Genomic DNA, 17,097 nt, shown 5'->3' with positions numbered 1-17,097 from the left:
ACGATATACTGTTCTTGTTAAGTTACCTGACTGGTTAAGTGCATATATACCAGAATCTTGTGGTTCCAGTAGAATAACATTGATTTTTAGCTTGGCACTCATGAGCACTACTACGGAAGTCAGAGAACTAGGTTGATTTTGAGAGTGGTTGCAATACTTAGTATTTTCTCTATTATTGATTCTGATTCTGTGATTATAAAAGAGAAGTAAAAGAGAAATTATCCAAAGTTGCCTTTATGTTCCTTGTAAATAGAGAGTTAGTTTTAAGATAACTTGCTATTGCGTATTAGAAAATGACTTTCTGAATTGCTTAGGTGAAATATTGGAGTGTGAAAGAGGAGATATGAAGTGAAATTGCTTCTTTAATCTGTCTAGAACATCCTGGAAATTACAAGATTCTGTTCAAATGAATAGTTGCTACTTCAATGTAATGTTCGCCCTATTGAAGGTTATAAGAGCTATGCCAAACTTCAGGGAGACTAAGATTTCTCATTTTAAGCAGCTTGAAAGGAAATAAAAAATTGATGTATAATTAAGAAAAGCTGCTCTATAATACAAAATTGAGTATGTGGTATTTCACTGTGGGATGCTTTTCTGAATGAGGTTTTTGTATATAAGACGGTGTCTGACATGAAAGGGACTAGAGTTTTTAGTAAGAACAACTACACATGCCCGATACCATTGCCTATCAACTTCCTTTTCTTCCTACTCTGCTCTTTGTCTGTGTTATGTATACTCCCAGCTATCACCTGTAACACACAAAAGTATTTAAATTTAAGTCCAGTTGGGTTGGTATTATCTGGTATTTTCTGAAGTATAAGTGATATTTCTTCTGTCCTGTTCAATTAGCATTGCTAGTAGAGCAGTTTTTTATTATTAATCATTCACATTTCTGTTGCATCTAAAGATGTTTTATATTTCCCCTTCCATTCGTTCAGATTATTGGCCTGTGTATGCACAAAAGGTATATGTTGTAGCTATGGAGACTTGATAATACAATACACTTCTTGAAAAGGTTTGTGGGTATGTCTACATCTGTGTAATAGGACTATTCACAGTGAATGTGCAGCTTTCACTTTGAGAACTAAAAAGCAAGCAAATGAATAGTTGGGGGTAGGGTGCTACTGTTACCTTATTTCTGCCCATGAGGAACTGACAGTGTAAAAGACGCAGGTTTATTTAAGGTTATACAAAGAACACGTGGCAGAATTGGGAATCTGAGCCAAATCTTCAGAGACCTAATTCAATGTCTTAACTAGAGGCTATCCTTGCTCTCTTCACTTGTTCTGCCGAACTCTGATTAACGCTGACTTTTTATTCATCCTGTTTTTCTCAAGCTACATTTTCAGACTGAGTTGCACTCGCTTGGGACAGTGGGCTATTGGATATGTGACTGGCGATGGGAACATATTGCAGACCATACCTCACAATAAGCCTCTGTTTCAAGCTTTGATTGATGGCAGCCGGGAAGGATTGTAAGTACAAATTCCTATAGTCACCATAGGTATGAAATCCTGATTTCCTTGTTCTTCTAATGCTTATGTGGGTAGTTATTAAAGATCTTTAAAACAGAGAATCTGGATATGGTGTTTAGCATTCCTTCAGAGTTTAAGGACCATCCCTTTTATTCATTTGAAAAACACTTGTTTCCAGTAATTCCATTAACCAAAGTTAACCAAAGTTAGCCAAAGCCATATCTCATAGCAGATAAATTCCAGGAGAAAATAAAATCGAGCAGCTGTCACATTGATTCCTTCCCCCAACCTTTAGTAAGAGTCCCAAAGGCACTTAAGCTTATTGAGCAATTACTACTGCCAGTTACTCGTGTCTAATTCTGGACAATGATTTGAAAGCTATGTAATTGCTTTTTTATATATTGTACAGCCAGAACATTTTCCAAGTTCTAATAGTTTACTGAAAAGATTTATAATTATAAGAGAATCTAAGTTATATAGGGAGAAGTAGTACATTTTTACTAGGTTGGCTAAAGTAACAGACAAATTTTTGTTGTCAAAATCTTTTCACTGGGATACATGTTTTGATATATCCACATGATCATAATGAAGGAAAAAAAAAACCAAACGTGAAAATTAATCAATCCTCAAAAAAAGATTGAGAAACCCTTTACAATCTTGCAATTTTTCTCAGTCCTTCACAGTCCTGCAATTTTTTTCCAGGTATGATGATTTCATACCTATAATAAAAAACACACTTACAATAGTAGTGTTTCTACTTGACAAAAACTAAGCAAACAAAAACTAGAGCTGAGAATATTTAAGGCAGAGTGAAGTTTTTGTACTCTATGTAAATATAACTTTCTCACAGTGTGACTTAACAACACGACTTTCAAGAAACTGTTTCCAGGTTAGAGGTGACATAAATCTGAATATAGAATAACTTAGGGTCTCTGTAATATCATTTAACCTATTATTAATTTCCCACAGGATTGAAATGCCCCCATCGGTTCTTGCTTAAAGTCCAGTCTGCATCTTGGATTCTCAGTGTAGATTCTTGTCATAGTATACACAGATTTATATACGTCATAATATACACACATATACACATATATAATATTATGACATGTATATAATATTATATATATCACAATACACAGAGGTATACACAAGTGTGTGTTACCTTTTATTCTGTTCCATTACTTGAAATAGTCTATAAAGTCACTGAGAGTGATGCTCGCAGTGGAGAGATCACTAGGAACATATGCAAGTACAAACTCACTGTGAAATGAAGATCTAAAATAATACTCTGTGGAGCTACTCCCACAACGTTATCTGCTAATCAAAGGTCAGATGAATTCTGGTGGTAGCTATGCATGTGCTGTCAAAATCTTTTCTGTGCTTTTATAAATAGACTTGAGCACGTGTTAAAATGCATGTGTAGCAATTCAGTTGCACCCAAAAGATAAGAAAGGTGGCTGAGGAAAGATGATGCATTTTACATAACGTCTACTGTAACTTATTCTGCCCCTTTGAAATTTCATAAGTATTATTTAGCTAATAAAGCTAAAGAATTGTGCATATTTATAACAGTTGTCTTGTGATGCAGCTATCTGTTCCCAGATGGACGAAGTTATAATCCTGATTTGACAGGATTATGTGAACCCACACCACATGATCACATAAAAGTCACACAGGTATGTTGCAGAGTTTGTCAGTTATTTTGTAATCTTCACTTCCCTTAGTATCTCATCCTAATAAGCTTTTATTAAAATGTGAGAAATAAATTCATAAGAGTGAAAATATGTTGTTGATAGAAGGACTTAGATGAAGAACAGGATAATAATCCTTTAAACTCTAGAACTGATGGTGATGCAGACAGCATGTCTTGGAAAGTTTTGTTTATTCTAAGCCTCTTCCAAATGAGAAATGTGTTAACGGTTATTAAAGATTTTTCTGATATTTATGTTACAAGTTTATGTAGCTTGGTGTTTGCTTGCTAATAGCAGATAAGAATACAGAAATAAAATCAAGATGGTAGTTTTGAAGCCTGAATAGTTTGTTGACAGGTCCAGGAGGAGAAGTATACTCCGTATATCACGAAGATACCGGTTCCAGGGTCTCTCTCCTTCTTTGTCTATTGTGCAAATTAAAAGAGAGATCAGGGAAAAACAACAGAAATAACTAAGTGCCTAAAGGGAGTCACTTTGCAGAGAAAATTAGAATATCTAGATGTGTTTGTAGTCTTGTTAAGTGATGATGTGATAAACTAACGTGCAGATGTTTGATACTCAAGTAATAGGAAGTAGCCACCACAAGACAAATGCTGGATTAAAAATGGTGCTGAAATTAACACTAGAAGGTTAAGGTATACTGTGTAGAGCATTTTTCCTGACAAAAGCGTCTGCAAGACTTGACAATATGTTCAAGGAAAGACATCAGACTAGATACAAGCCATGCTGTTTCAGACGGTCTTCCATTTCTTCAGAGCAGACTGGATGACCTGCTGAATCTTCTGTAATTCTGAGTGCTCTATGTGTATTCCACCTCCAGAAATATTTTAGAAAAGAAGTATTCACTACCATCTATGGTATTACCAGGAATACCATTATGAAAATATCTGTTTCCTAAGTAAGAGAATTCCTAAAAACAATTACCTGAAGAAAGTCTGAGTGCTTCCACTTATCTGACTTCCCTCTTTTCCCTCCAGTCTTAAAATAGTAATGAAAGAGTAATGCAGAGATATCAGATATTTGTGTTGCACAGAAAGATTTTGTAGCCCCGTATCCTTTCTTTTCCTCAAGGCAAAGAAAAGCAGCTTAGACATTCCCAGTGATTACCTTGTTCTTCACAAACCAATCATGTTGTATTTTGAATTCCCTGAATGAATCCAATTGCTTCTGAACTTGTAGTTATGAGGACACCATTAGTTAATTCTGACGGTAATTCAACAGAGTCTGAACTCTGTGAATGCTGCCTTAAATAATATATAACTGCAGTAGTTTAAAGCTGTCACTAGAGCTGCTTAAACTACGAAAAGATGGTATAAAAGTGACTGCAGGGCTAGATTCCTGTAGATGGATTCTTTGTGAGAGCTCCACCATAAGCATCTTTACTACATGCTGACTACAGCTGCAGATATGAGCTGTCTCTTTCATTTTCTCTTTTTCTTAGCCTCATTTCCCCTCCCTTTACTCTCAGCAGTAGCTGCTTATTTTCCTGTGACCTGGATTCTACGTATTTTAAACTTTCAAAATTTGATTTTTTAAGACTAAAAAACCTTTATTTCTACACAAATGCATTTGATTGCTGGTTTCCCAACGATACCTAATTCTGGAAGATTGTTCTGGACTCAAGTTTTATCTATTATTTATTCCTCCTGTTCTTATACCTTCCTGTCAGTCTTGTAGGGATACAAAGTACTGAACGATCTGTGCATGACTGTTGGCACGTTATCCTGGGGAGTATTCTTGCTATACTTCCTTCACAGGGTTGTTTACTTCAGTTAACCATACTACTGTACTACATCCTTGCTGTAGGTAGAAAGCCCTCTTGCTTGTCAGTTTTCAATCCAATAACTTTTATTAGTCCTAAACTCATACCTAGAAAAGGAAATCCCAATTTTGTTCCCATTCATCACTCAATTTCTCACTTACAACCATGTGTTCATTATCTTCCTCTCAACTGCAACCAAGGAAAAGCAGGACGTATGCCTTGCATAGTAGTTACATGTGAGAAGTCTGTAGAAAACCTAATAGGCACAACTATTTTAAACTTTTTTGTAGCATGTATTGTAGTATATCATAGGTTTGAAGAAGCGAAAAAGCAAGCTGTTTCAGTAACCTTAGTGTGGCTTTTAAACAGATCAGTAGCAATTGTTTCCTTGACTAATAAGTAAAGTGGGTTGGAAAACAGGGGACTCAGAAATGTTTGTCGCTACTGGTGCTTAAGTATATTCTTTGTGAACAAATCATAGTAAAGAAATAATCACTTGACTTTCTTCTGTTACAGGAGCAGTATGAATTGTACTGTGAAATGGGTTCCACTTTTCAGCTGTGTAAAATCTGTGCAGAAAATGACAAGGATGTGAAGATAGAGCCTTGTGGACACCTTATGTGCACTTCTTGTCTTACAGCGTGGCAGGTACTGTCATAGTTCAGTTAGTGGGGAAGAGGGTGGATTTCTCTGTTACATCCCTGTTCACAGGGTGGGTATATGTTTACTTTTCCAGGTACTCAGTAAGAGGGTTCAAGGACATATGTATTTAAAATGATAAACTTTTTCATTTTGTGGACCAAAACCTGTGAAAAATAAAGTTCCAGGAGTCATTAAAATCTGGACTTGTAGGCTTGCCAAGGCCATTTGCTGACTGCTGCTAAGTGGAAACTATTTCCTGAGCGCAGTATCTACTCAGTGAAACCTGGGCATTTGATGCCAATTCAGCCTCCCAGGTCACTTCATGATGTATTCAAAAGGCATGAAGGGAACAGGTAGCAGCTGGGAGAGGGTAACTGACTAGACAGCGTTTTGTAAGGAGACAGAATGTCTTTGGTGAGAGAAGGATTCAATCAGTAGTACAAGTCATGAAATGGCCTGTGGAAAAATAAGCTTAGAATCACAGAATCATTAAGGTTGGAAAAGACCTTTAAGATCATCGAGTCCAACCGTCAACCCAACATCACCATGCCCACTAAACCATGTCCCTAAGTGCCTCATTTAAACATCTTTTAAATACTTCCAGGAATGGTGACTCAACCACTTCCCTGGGCAGCCTGTTTCAATGCTTGACCACTCTCAGTGAAGAAATTTCTCCTAATGTCCAATCTAAACCTCCCTTGGTGCAACTTGAGGCCATTTCCTCTTGTCCTATCGCTAGCTACTTTGGAGGAGAGACCAAACCCCCACCTCGCTACAACCTCCTTCCATAGTTGTAGAGCGCGATGAGGTCTCCCCTCAGCCTCCTCTTCTCCAGGCTAAACAGTCCCAGTTCCCTCAGCCGCTCCTCATAAGACTTGTGCTCCAGGCCCTTCACCAGCTTCGTTGCCCTTCTCTGGACACGCTCCAGCACCTCCATGTCCTTCTTGTAGTGAGGGGCCCAAACCTGAACACAGTATTCGAGGTGCGGCCTCACCAGTGCCGAGTACAGGGGCACGATCACCTCCCTGCTCCTGCTGGCCACACTATTTCTGATACAGGCCAGGATGCCGTTGGCCGCCTTGTCCACCTGGGCACACTGCCGGCTCATGTTCAGCTGGCTGTCAACCAGCATTTTGTTTATTGATTCTTGTGTTTCATGTTAATAATATGTAAAGCACTAAACCACCTAGCTTTAGACAGTTGTTGGGGTAAGAGATTGAATGGAGGGGAAGTTCTGATCTCTCAATGTCATTTAAAGAATATCCCAAGAACCACAGAGACTTCCTGGTGACACAAGTTGGTGTGTTTTGTCCGTCTCGTTCATGGACATACCAGACTGTGGGAAAAGAGAGAACTGGTACCTTTAGTTCAGTGCAGTTAACAAGCATTTGACTTAAAAGCAGAGGTCATTCCTCTTTACAACTTCAGACTTTCCTCTAATAGGTGCTCAAACTGAATCAATTCTGCCTCCTTCACCCTTCCCCTTTCTTCTTTCGTATCTATATTTTGTGGGGAGAAGTAAGGATCATCCCATTCTCAGGCAGGACTCTGTTCCACAGTTAGGCACCAATCATTGATTACAAATGTAGTGAGAAGAGTAAAAAGAATCCTTGACTCTAGTCTGGTTTTAAATGAGTTCATCTCAGTTTTCATTCTCGAGTTTGAGATATGACTTAAAGTACTATAGTTTTTCTTTTCAAATTCCTAATTAAGAAATCATCATTAGCAAGCTGACATGATGTATTGGAAGTATCATTTGAGTTTTTCTTCCAATAGCAATAAAGCTTGCTGAAAAAGGAGTATTCTCAGTTTCCAATTTTGTGTTCTTTCTGAAATTTGAGTTTGATGCTTCAAACACAAATCTTTCAAATTGCCCACAGATCAGAAATTCTGAGAAAATTCCATTTTAGACATACCCAAATAAGAGTATTTATTTCACTACTAAGCAGCTGCTGAGTTGGAACAATATTTCTCATTTCAGGAGTACCCTTTCTCTGTTCTTACTGGTTTCATTCTGAATGACATAGAGGTCCAACTATGTTAATATTTGACTTAAAAAAAATTCTGAAATTCTAAGGTCTGTAGCTTCCCCCCCCCCCCCCCCCCTTCTCCTTAGCTGTAAGGATTAAGCAAAAGGACTGAAATCTTTGTACTTTTGATTGCTGGGTGTCTCATAGCTGGTAGCAGCGTGTTCCTGAGTTGTGCCAGTGATGTGCTCTGGAGAGTTGAGAAGCTAAGGTCCTCAGTACTTTGGCCAATGGCTAGGGATTCAGGAAGAGGACAACAAAGCATTTTAGGCTCAGAGAACTGACATGTTCAAAAAGATGAAGCTTCATCAGAACATTGCAACCAGCTGTAATCGGCCAGGTACATTTCGGACTTTATTGCAAATTTAGATTTTGTATAATTATTGAGGGAATGAAGAAATATTACACTGTAACAGCGTTAGCTGTTACGAGCTTCTGGTGGGCTAGTGTTTAATTGGTAGCATAATGGCTCATTAGACATGCCTCAAGAGGTCCAATACAGAATGTTTTCACCAAGCAGAAAAAAATTGAGTTAGCAACGTCAGATCTGCATAGAATACGAAGGATGATTCAGAGTTGTTCACCTTTATGGAGATCAGTCTCTCAAATAAGACTTGGTTTAACTGTTTCCTTTTCATATTATGCAACAGGAGTAAAATTCATTTTCTTCCACAGAAATTTATTCTTGTCTGGAAACTACATGTCTGGACTTGATTCTAAAAGCATATGGGCATATATGCTGCATTGTAAGGTTCACAATAGCTACTCTGTCAATGTTCTAAATAACCTTTCTGTGGGCATGGACAAATGTGTGTATTCGTATAGACATCTCAGATCTCAGTTTTAATTTCTCAGTTGTATTCATACTGTTGAATACAAGTCTCCGCTGCTGTGATTAGTTATCCAATATATTTTGGTGAACTTGGTGCTTTTGAAAAGAAAGGAAGGATACTGCTAATACAGAACTATTTGACAACACGGATACAAGAAAGCCTTGAAAATGAAAAGCTCTGTGCCTCATCTGCAAGGCTATTTTTAGAAAATGAAACTGTAAAGAATTGAATGAGTAAGGGAGGACTTCTGTTCACGTGACAGTGATTACTTCAGTAGGTCCATATAATTTGGAGGCGCTCTTTGAGGTAGTAAGTGATGTTGACTAATCCTTTGTAATTAGGATGCAAGGCTGTTAAAAGTAGATTACGTGTATCTTTCTGTACAAAATGAAAATCCAGTACTAACCATGCAAATAGACATGACTGTTGTCAGGAGACATCACTTATAGTTATCTGGCCTTGGGATACAGTTCTTCCACAAACTGTAAAATCATCTGTCAGTTTAGTAAGACTGGCAAGTGTCAAGATAAAAATAATGCTAGAAAAAAAATAAAGCTGTCCTTGCATCCGAGAATTCAAAAAGCTCTGATTGCTTGATGATGTTTGAGAATAGGTAGGTTGTTTAGAATTAATTGTGATATTCATATCTTTTTATCTGTCTGTCTACCTGACTGCAAATATGACACAACGTGATTTCTGAATTCAGATTGAATTATCTTGATCACTTAAAGCTTGAGGGCTCTTTTGGGTGTGGTTTGGTTTTTTTTTTAAATTCAAATCTACATTGTGCCGCATGATGGAAAAATTTCTTTATAAATGCTTGAAAGACTTTCTGATATTTTTGTTCATTAGTGTCTGAAATCTACTTTAAAGGCTTTTTGATTGCTTCTGATGGGGAAAAAAATATTTCTGAAATGAGTAAAAGGAATGGAAACATGGCTGCTTGAAAATCATTTAACACATTATACCACTTAGAAATTAAAATTCAATTAATTCTTGTTTCTGATAACATGTGAAAATAGTTCCTTGTTTTACCTAATTTATTGAAAATGTAGTAAAGTCCTGGTTTGTTAGGTAAACATGTCAAAAAATGTTTGTAGCTTTAGATGTTCTGTATGCATATCGCTGAATGATGGTAATATTACAGTTCATTGAATGATGGACTCAGAGAATAAGAGCTGCATGCCCTAAAGCTCATCTGCGTTTTCTAACTTAAAATGAAAAATAAATACTTTAATATAAAAGATATATAATAAAATGCATTATCTCTGTCTACACACCTCGCCTTCTTTCCTCTGAAGAAATAGGAAAATTGTAATCCTAAAACACAAGGTGTTACTTCCTGCGCTGTAATACTATGACAATTACAATTTTGGTGCTTTGTAGAGATAACGGTTGCATTTTGATTAGTTATTTTTAAGTGAAGCTTAATCTTTTGAGGAGAGCTTTAAAAGTGCAGTCATTTTACCATTTACTATAGTTAAAAATCTATGAATCTGTTTACTCCAGTGCTTCTTTATGAGCTCTTAGAGACCTGTTAAGGGCATTTTTGTGTAGAAAGATACAAGACCTATTTTTTTAAATGACCTCTATTTTTTATTTTTAAAAATTTATGTACTTTTTTGTCTTGCTTTAGGAATCTGATGGCCAAGGCTGCCCTTTCTGCCGCTGTGAAATCAAAGGAACTGAACCAATCATTGTGGATCCCTTTGATCCAAGGGATGAAAACTCCAGGTGCTGCAGTATTATTGATAGCTTTAGTATGCCCATGCTGGACTTGGATGACGATGATGATAGAGAAGAGTCTTTAATGATGAATCGTTTGGCTTCAGTCCGAAAGGTAAATTTTCAAATACTGTACAACAGGTATAGATATGTATTTGTAAATGAAGCTGCTTGTAACTTTAAACAATGAGAGGTTGCACTTTATGCTCTAGGTTTCAGCAAGTCACTGAACAGTTCTTGGGTGGAAAAAACAAAATGCATCAATATTGCAGCAATAATACAGAAGTTGAATAGGAGGGAAAAAAAAAATCCAGATTCTCAGCTGATGCGAACTGAGTTAACTTTGTTTATAATGGAGGAAGCATGAGTTTGCACCAGCTGAGACTCTTATCCAAAATACGCAGTATGGACAACTTTTATTTGTAAGGAACAAAAAATTTCATATGTACAGAATATATTACTAGTTTTCTGCCTATGTGTTTATACACATGCACAGAATATTTTAAGATTAGACTTGAGTTTCTAAATAGGTTATAAATATTACTGCTTTGTAAAGGTGACTTGGAACCCAATTTGTATTGCACATAAGTAGCTATTAATCATGTTTCATGTGAGTCTATGATTTTTTTCTTCTGTATTTTTAGTATTAGGTATTAGGTACTTTTAGCGGGAAAAGTGTATCTGAGATTATTCATAGTGACTTTGTGTTTTGGGATGTTTTTTGTCCTGAAAGTGCTTTATGTTAAATTCTGGGATCTTTCTTTGGTCACAGGAGATTTTATCATGGATAAATAAGCACTATCATTAACAAAAGTTTATTTTATGTTGGTAGTTTTCACTACTATATTTTAGCCTGGTATAGATGTTGTCACAGGCCATGCAACACTGAATTTTACAGTGCTTTTTCTGTGTTTTACCTTTTACTAGGATCATCTAGATAAAATACTTGCCTTGGAATTAATTCTGTAACGTCTTACTCTTTCCTTTTCATTGTTTTTTTTTTTTTTTAAAAAAAAGTGTTTCACCCTCATATCTGAGAGTATCTGTCAGTTAATATATATATGTCTGATATCCTTCCTAACCTCTTAAGTCATATGAATCATTCTTGTGTTGTGTATGTAATACAACATGGCCTACTCTTGGGAACAGTTTATCCTTCCTGCCTGGCCTTAAATTGCAGTCTGCAGACTGACCTCTGTGAGATAGCCTTGAATTGATGGGCTTTTATAACACTATCACTTCCATGATAAGGCAAAAACGCATATGCTTTTACCAAAAGAAGGAACAATAGGCTTTACTATAAGAAGTCTTGTTTTCAGTATTCACCAAGTACTTGAGTGCTTTGGTGCTTGCTATTTTCATGTCATTAATTTCATTGTTCAGTGAAAGAAACCTACTAATTATCCCTGAAGTTTAGGAACAGCATTTTCCATTCTTTGTTTGCCTCTTGAAGTCCTTCCTTGAAAATGTTGAATTATCAGGTCATTTGGTGATTTTCAGCTGCTGTTTTTTTCTTAAAACTGTTGCAATGGTTGTACAGTGATGCTCTTAACCACACCACCTGAATAGAATATGGTATTATTTATATGCACTTTTTGTTAGTAATGCCTTCATCAGCCTTGTCTATTTCTTTTAATCATTATTTATTTTTCCTGCTAAACAGTGTTTCTTCAGAGCCTGCTAAAAGAAATTCTTTTTTTCCTGTATGACATTATGTAGGATTTTACCCTTGAATTTTTCTTTTGTTTCTTGTTAATGCTGTTAGTGTGAACACGGTACTGTATAATGGCTGTGTTGTAGTCATTTCATTTGTTGAAACAATGGAAGTTAGATGACAAAGACAGAAATTTAGTTCTTGCAGCCAACTTGTTGATACTGTTGTTACTTTAATCCCAATGAACAAATTTTTCAATTCTTATTTTATTGCAAGGATTGTGGTATGCTTCCTCAACATAAAGCAGTTAATCCTTGAAAATCAAATAGGCTGTCTCAAATCACCTGGCTAGACCATGTGGTATTACTGAGAAAATCTTCTTGTGGCATATCTGGCTAGTAGTGAGCTGGGATGTTAAACTTGCTAGAAGAGGAAAGTTCCAGGGACATGAAGTCCTGATGAAAGTGACTGTAGGGCTTCATGATGTGTTGCGGAAATATTCAAATCAATGCTTATTGTCCTGAAAGCCTTGTGGGAGGGGCACTGTTAAAATGTTTCTAAGCTGTTACTACCAATTTTCACTATCTTTGGGACTTGTACTTGGAAATATATTCATAATGCAAAGAATAGTTGCAGTAAGCTCATTTTAGAAGCACATACAGTCAGGTTCATCACTGAAGCGTACTCATAAACTGTAAGAGGTATCTGAATTAAGTCCCTGAGAGACCTCAGACTTGAAATGGCTTTAAGGAAAAGAGTAATCACAAAGCTACTTACTCATTCTTTAATGGAATGACTAAATGGATACACTTTAAGAAAAATGAATCATTCTTGCTAGGTGTTGTGTATGAGTCAGCAGAAGATCAGCTGTAACAGAGGTTTTAGAGAAATCCACTGCAATTAGTCTGTTTATCTGCCTCATCAAGCAGCTTATTTTTTTTAATTTCCAAATTGTCTTCAGATATTTCTTTATGAAAGAAAGATGAAGAGTTGTGCCAAAACCTCTGTTAATTGTCTCATCGCTGAGAAATTTCCAGCCCCATGGTATCAGATTAGCTAATGCAGTTACTGCCTGAAGTGTTCCTTTTCTCAGTTTGTGCTAGCCAAGTACAACATTATGAAATGTACATTAAAAAAATGTGCAGATTACTGGCTCAGGTAAATATTAAAAATGGCTTTTTTCATTTTTAAAGAGTCTCTAGTAGACTATGTTTATTATTCCTTAATGTTTAATATCCATTGTCCCAATTAATTAAGAGTTATCTGTCACTTTACCGTGTACAAGACGTAACTTGATACACTTCTTTTAAAAAGAAAGAAAGACAATAAGGAAAATGCGTAGTGCAGAAGCTCTTGTTAAGAGCAAATAATTTTGAATTCGAAGTGCTAAGATAATTGTTTGATCCAAATAATACTACATGAAAACATAGAGGAAGGCCCTAGCAGTATAGCAGTCTATGAGGTTTTCAATAGCTTAAAGTGAATTAACATTCTCTAAAAACGCTTTCTTCTAAAACTAGATGAAGTTATCTTCTCTGGGGAGTTACCGTCTTCTCTGGAATTAATTTCCTAGCTGTCTGAATGCACCAAAACCTGACTTTGATTCACCCTGTTACTTTAAAATAGTTATAGGAAATTGTCAAAGCTGAAAGCCACTGTTTGTCATGATTAGGCTTCTTCCAGCAGATGAGTTAGGTCAAACTTAACAAATCATGACAAAAGACCTTGGTTCTCAAAATATGGGAGGAGACTATGTTTTTGACTCCTCCCCCTCATTTCCATAGTATTTGTGGTGGTTTAACCCCAGCCAGCAAATAAACCCCATACAGCCGCTCACTCACCCCTCCCCCCACCCCCACCCGGTGGGATGGGGGAGACAATCGGGAGGGCACAAGTAGGAAAAGCTCCCGGGTTGAGATAAAAACAGTTTAATAATTGAAATAAAACAAAGTAGACCAGTAATAATAACAATGAGAACAACAACAATAACAGAATACAAAAAGCAGGCGATGCACAATGCAACTGCTCACCGACCGCCGACCGCGTGTCACGAACGGGGGGCGAGCCCCCCCACACACCTGGTTTTTATACTGAGCATGATGTCCCATGGTATAGAATACCCCATTGGCCAGCTGGGTCCACCACCCCGGCTGTGCTCCCCCCTCCCGGTGCAAGGACCACCCAGCAACAGCCCGAGTATCAATGGGCCATCAACGCTTCTTTCACACCGAACCCAAAACACAGCACACCCCCAAGCTACTGGGAAGAAAGTTAACTCTGTTCCAGCCAGAACCAGGACAGCATTAAATTGACTTTTTTCCTTGTAATGAAAAAAGGCATGTATTATGTAGTAATAATGTTTTTAATTTCATCATATAAAATACAGAATATGTAAAAAAAGACTTCAAATACATATCCAGGTATTCCCTTCAGCTGTACATTCTTAACTCATACATACGTGTCACTTCCTTCTTAATGGTACACCTGGTTTGTGGGGATTTAGTAAAATCATGCCACAAAACAAGAGTGTCCTTAACTGCTTAGTTATTAGTATTTGAAAGAGGTGTAAATGCTGGGAGGCAGTGTGCCTCCCTTAGTTAAAATGTATTTTACTGATTCCCTTGGGCAGTGTGGTGCTGACTCTTACAGCCTTAACTCCGTCTCCTTCCTTCACATGCATTTTCTTGGGTCAGCAAAGGAAAGATCAAATAAAGAACAAACCTGTCTATGTAAAAAACGTTTACAGCCATCAGTGTTAAGTGATGTAACTTTATATCCTCATACGAATTTTTAAGCCCAGATTATACTAATCTGTCTAGGCCACAATTTACCCTAACAAGAAATAACAAATATGTGAGTTACTCTTATCTGATTATAAAGAAAGAAACTTCAGGGAACTACTTGGAAATGAAAAGTCCACTTCTGGTGTAGGTCTGCTTGGACCTTCTTAGATGTCTCATTATGCAATTTATAAATTACTGAGTTCTCTCCAGTGGGACGTTAACAATCAGGATAATATTCCTCAGTCAGTCACTTGTTGGGAGTTGTGTTGAGTATGCTTTTCATATGAGCCTGTCTGGCATTTGAAGCTGAAAGTCTCCATTCAATAGCCTGACTGCTAATATTTCCATCAGAAAAACCTTCACTAGAAATTGTAATCAATGTCAAAAGCAGCCTTATTCTTGAATTCACAACCACTAGGGGCAAACTGATACCAGTATACCCCAGTAATAAATACATCTGATTAAATAACACAAGTGTGTGGTCTGCTCTGCAGTACAATTGCGAAGTCACAGCTGCTTTTCCCTTGGCAGCAGTCATGCCAACCAGATGAAGTCCATGTTGTTACAAAGGAGTCTGTGTTCTTTTCCTTAATTACATCTTTATTGCACAGGTCTGTGTGTGTTGCAGCAGAGCCCCTTTGTACGCTGAAGATCTGTCTTCTGTCACTGCCAGTTCATTTGTATTAGTATGTATCTTAATCGCTTGCTTGTTTTATCTTTTTGTCACTGTGCTGCTCTCATTGCTGCTTTATTTCCAGTGAGTAGAAAATACACGGAAATCTCCAGTAGGTGACAAACAGAAAAATTTTAAATCTCTTCATCCTTAGGGAGTCTGCCAAAAAGAGTAGGCATTATGTACATCTGTTAATGCCCTGGCATCCACATGAAGTACAGCCATCTTTTTGGCCTAGCTGTCAACAAACATCAAATGATACAGCTAGGCAGGTTGGATGGGGGTGAACAGGAAAAATATGGGGTTCTTAATAATGGGAATATGATGGCAATCTGATACTGAATGCTGAAGAAAACCTTTTGTTGCTGTGGAATATTTTGTTTTGTTTGTTTTTATTTTTAGTTTCAGTAGATCTAAACAAGGAATCATCATTTTGAGTTTCTCTCAGCAAAGCGTTCTCTCTTACTTCAGCGCCAAGTGGTGACATGGATTAAACTTCCTTGTAGGGAGAGAAACTGCTTTTGCTATCAGCTATTTTCCTTTTTTGATGTTGTTGTTGGGTTTGTTTTTTTTTTTTACCTCGTGCTTTGTAAGTTATTCTTTAACCTGTTGGCCACCATCAGTTCTCTTTTTGAAATCTCTGGGGCCACAGCATGCTCTGATAGCATTGTGGCTGTTAGCAATAGTAGTTCAGGGGACTGAAAGATTATTTTGCTATTCTGAAAAAGATGCTGATGTAAGCTTAAATTTAAGTCCTTTCACATGTTTAAGACTTTGAAAAATTTCCATTTTATTTTGGCAGTTGTGATTTACCATTCATGGAATATGATGGGTAGAGATAGCTAAAAACCAAATATATATGGAACCAGAAGTTTATCACATAAATTAATCTTCTGTTTCAACAGGATTAAAACCATGTCAGGTTCTAAGAATCTTGAATTTTTAAATAAATTTTCATATTGTTCCAGTTTTTGTTACTGCCTACTACATATTAGGTATGTCTTTCAGCCACTTGTTTCCATAAATCTGAAAATAACATCAGTCCCTAGTGGACTTTAAATGTGAATATTTCCATGATTTCTGTCTCTGCTGGAGCTGGACTGTTGTTATGGCAGGAGAAAAGAACTCTCACATGGATGAGACCAGTGGGCTCACTGAGGGAAGAACTTACCATTTTTCCTAGTGATTCTGTAGAGCAGAACTGTGTAAAAGCAGGTTGTCATAGAGAAGCAGTGATGGATATTCTTAAAATGCTGTCAATACAATGTTGTTCATTTAGCTGTGGATTCACATAACTACACAGTGTGACTTTTGAGACTCTGTCAGGTGACCCTCTCAGGAATAGAATCATAGAATAGCTTGGATTAGAAGGGACCTTTTAAAGGTCATCTAGTCCAACCCCCCTGTCGTGGGCAGGGACATCTTCAATTAGATCAGGTTGCTCAGAGCCCCGTCCAACCTGACCTTGAATGTTTCCAAGGGTGGGGCACCTACCACCTCTCTGGGCAACCTGTTCCAGTGTTTCACCACCCTCATTGTAAAAAGTGTCTTCCTTGTATCTAGTCTAAATCTATCCTCTTCTAGTTTAAACCCATTCCCCCTTGTCCTGTCGCAACAGGCCCTGCTAAAAAGTTTGTCCCCATTTTTCTTACAAGGCCCCTTTAAGTACTGAAAGGCTGCAATAAGGTCTCCCCAAAGCCTTCTCTTCTCCAGGCTGAACAACTGCAACTCTCTCAGCCTTTCTTCACAGGAGAAGCATTCCATCCCCCTGATCATTTTCATGGCCCTCCTCTGGACCCGCTCCCGTTCCT

At 37.3% G+C, this 17,097-nt stretch overlaps 1 protein-coding gene across 3 annotated transcripts in view; it reads left to right on the top strand.

The window, feature by feature from the left end:
- Positions 1-17,097, top strand: part of CBLB (Cbl proto-oncogene B) — a 133,769-nt gene that overhangs the window by 85,476 nt on the left and 31,196 nt on the right. For all 3 annotated transcript variants that reach the window (XM_075168542.1, XM_075168524.1, XM_075168534.1), the window contains 4 exons: positions 1,338-1,475; positions 3,064-3,151; positions 5,466-5,597; positions 10,088-10,291. In XM_075168542.1, the coding sequence (XP_075024643.1) occupies positions 1,338-1,475; positions 3,064-3,151; positions 5,466-5,597; positions 10,088-10,291 (562 nt within the window). The remainder of the gene's footprint in view (positions 1-1,337; positions 1,476-3,063; positions 3,152-5,465; positions 5,598-10,087; positions 10,292-17,097) is intronic.

The sequence above is a fragment of the Calonectris borealis genome, chromosome 1 (assembly GCF_964195595.1).
Source record: "Calonectris borealis chromosome 1, bCalBor7.hap1.2, whole genome shotgun sequence".
Lineage (NCBI taxonomy): Eukaryota > Metazoa > Chordata > Aves > Procellariiformes > Procellariidae > Calonectris > Calonectris borealis.
Note: the sequence above shows the minus strand (reverse complement) of the source record. Positions and strands in the feature narration are given on the sequence as shown.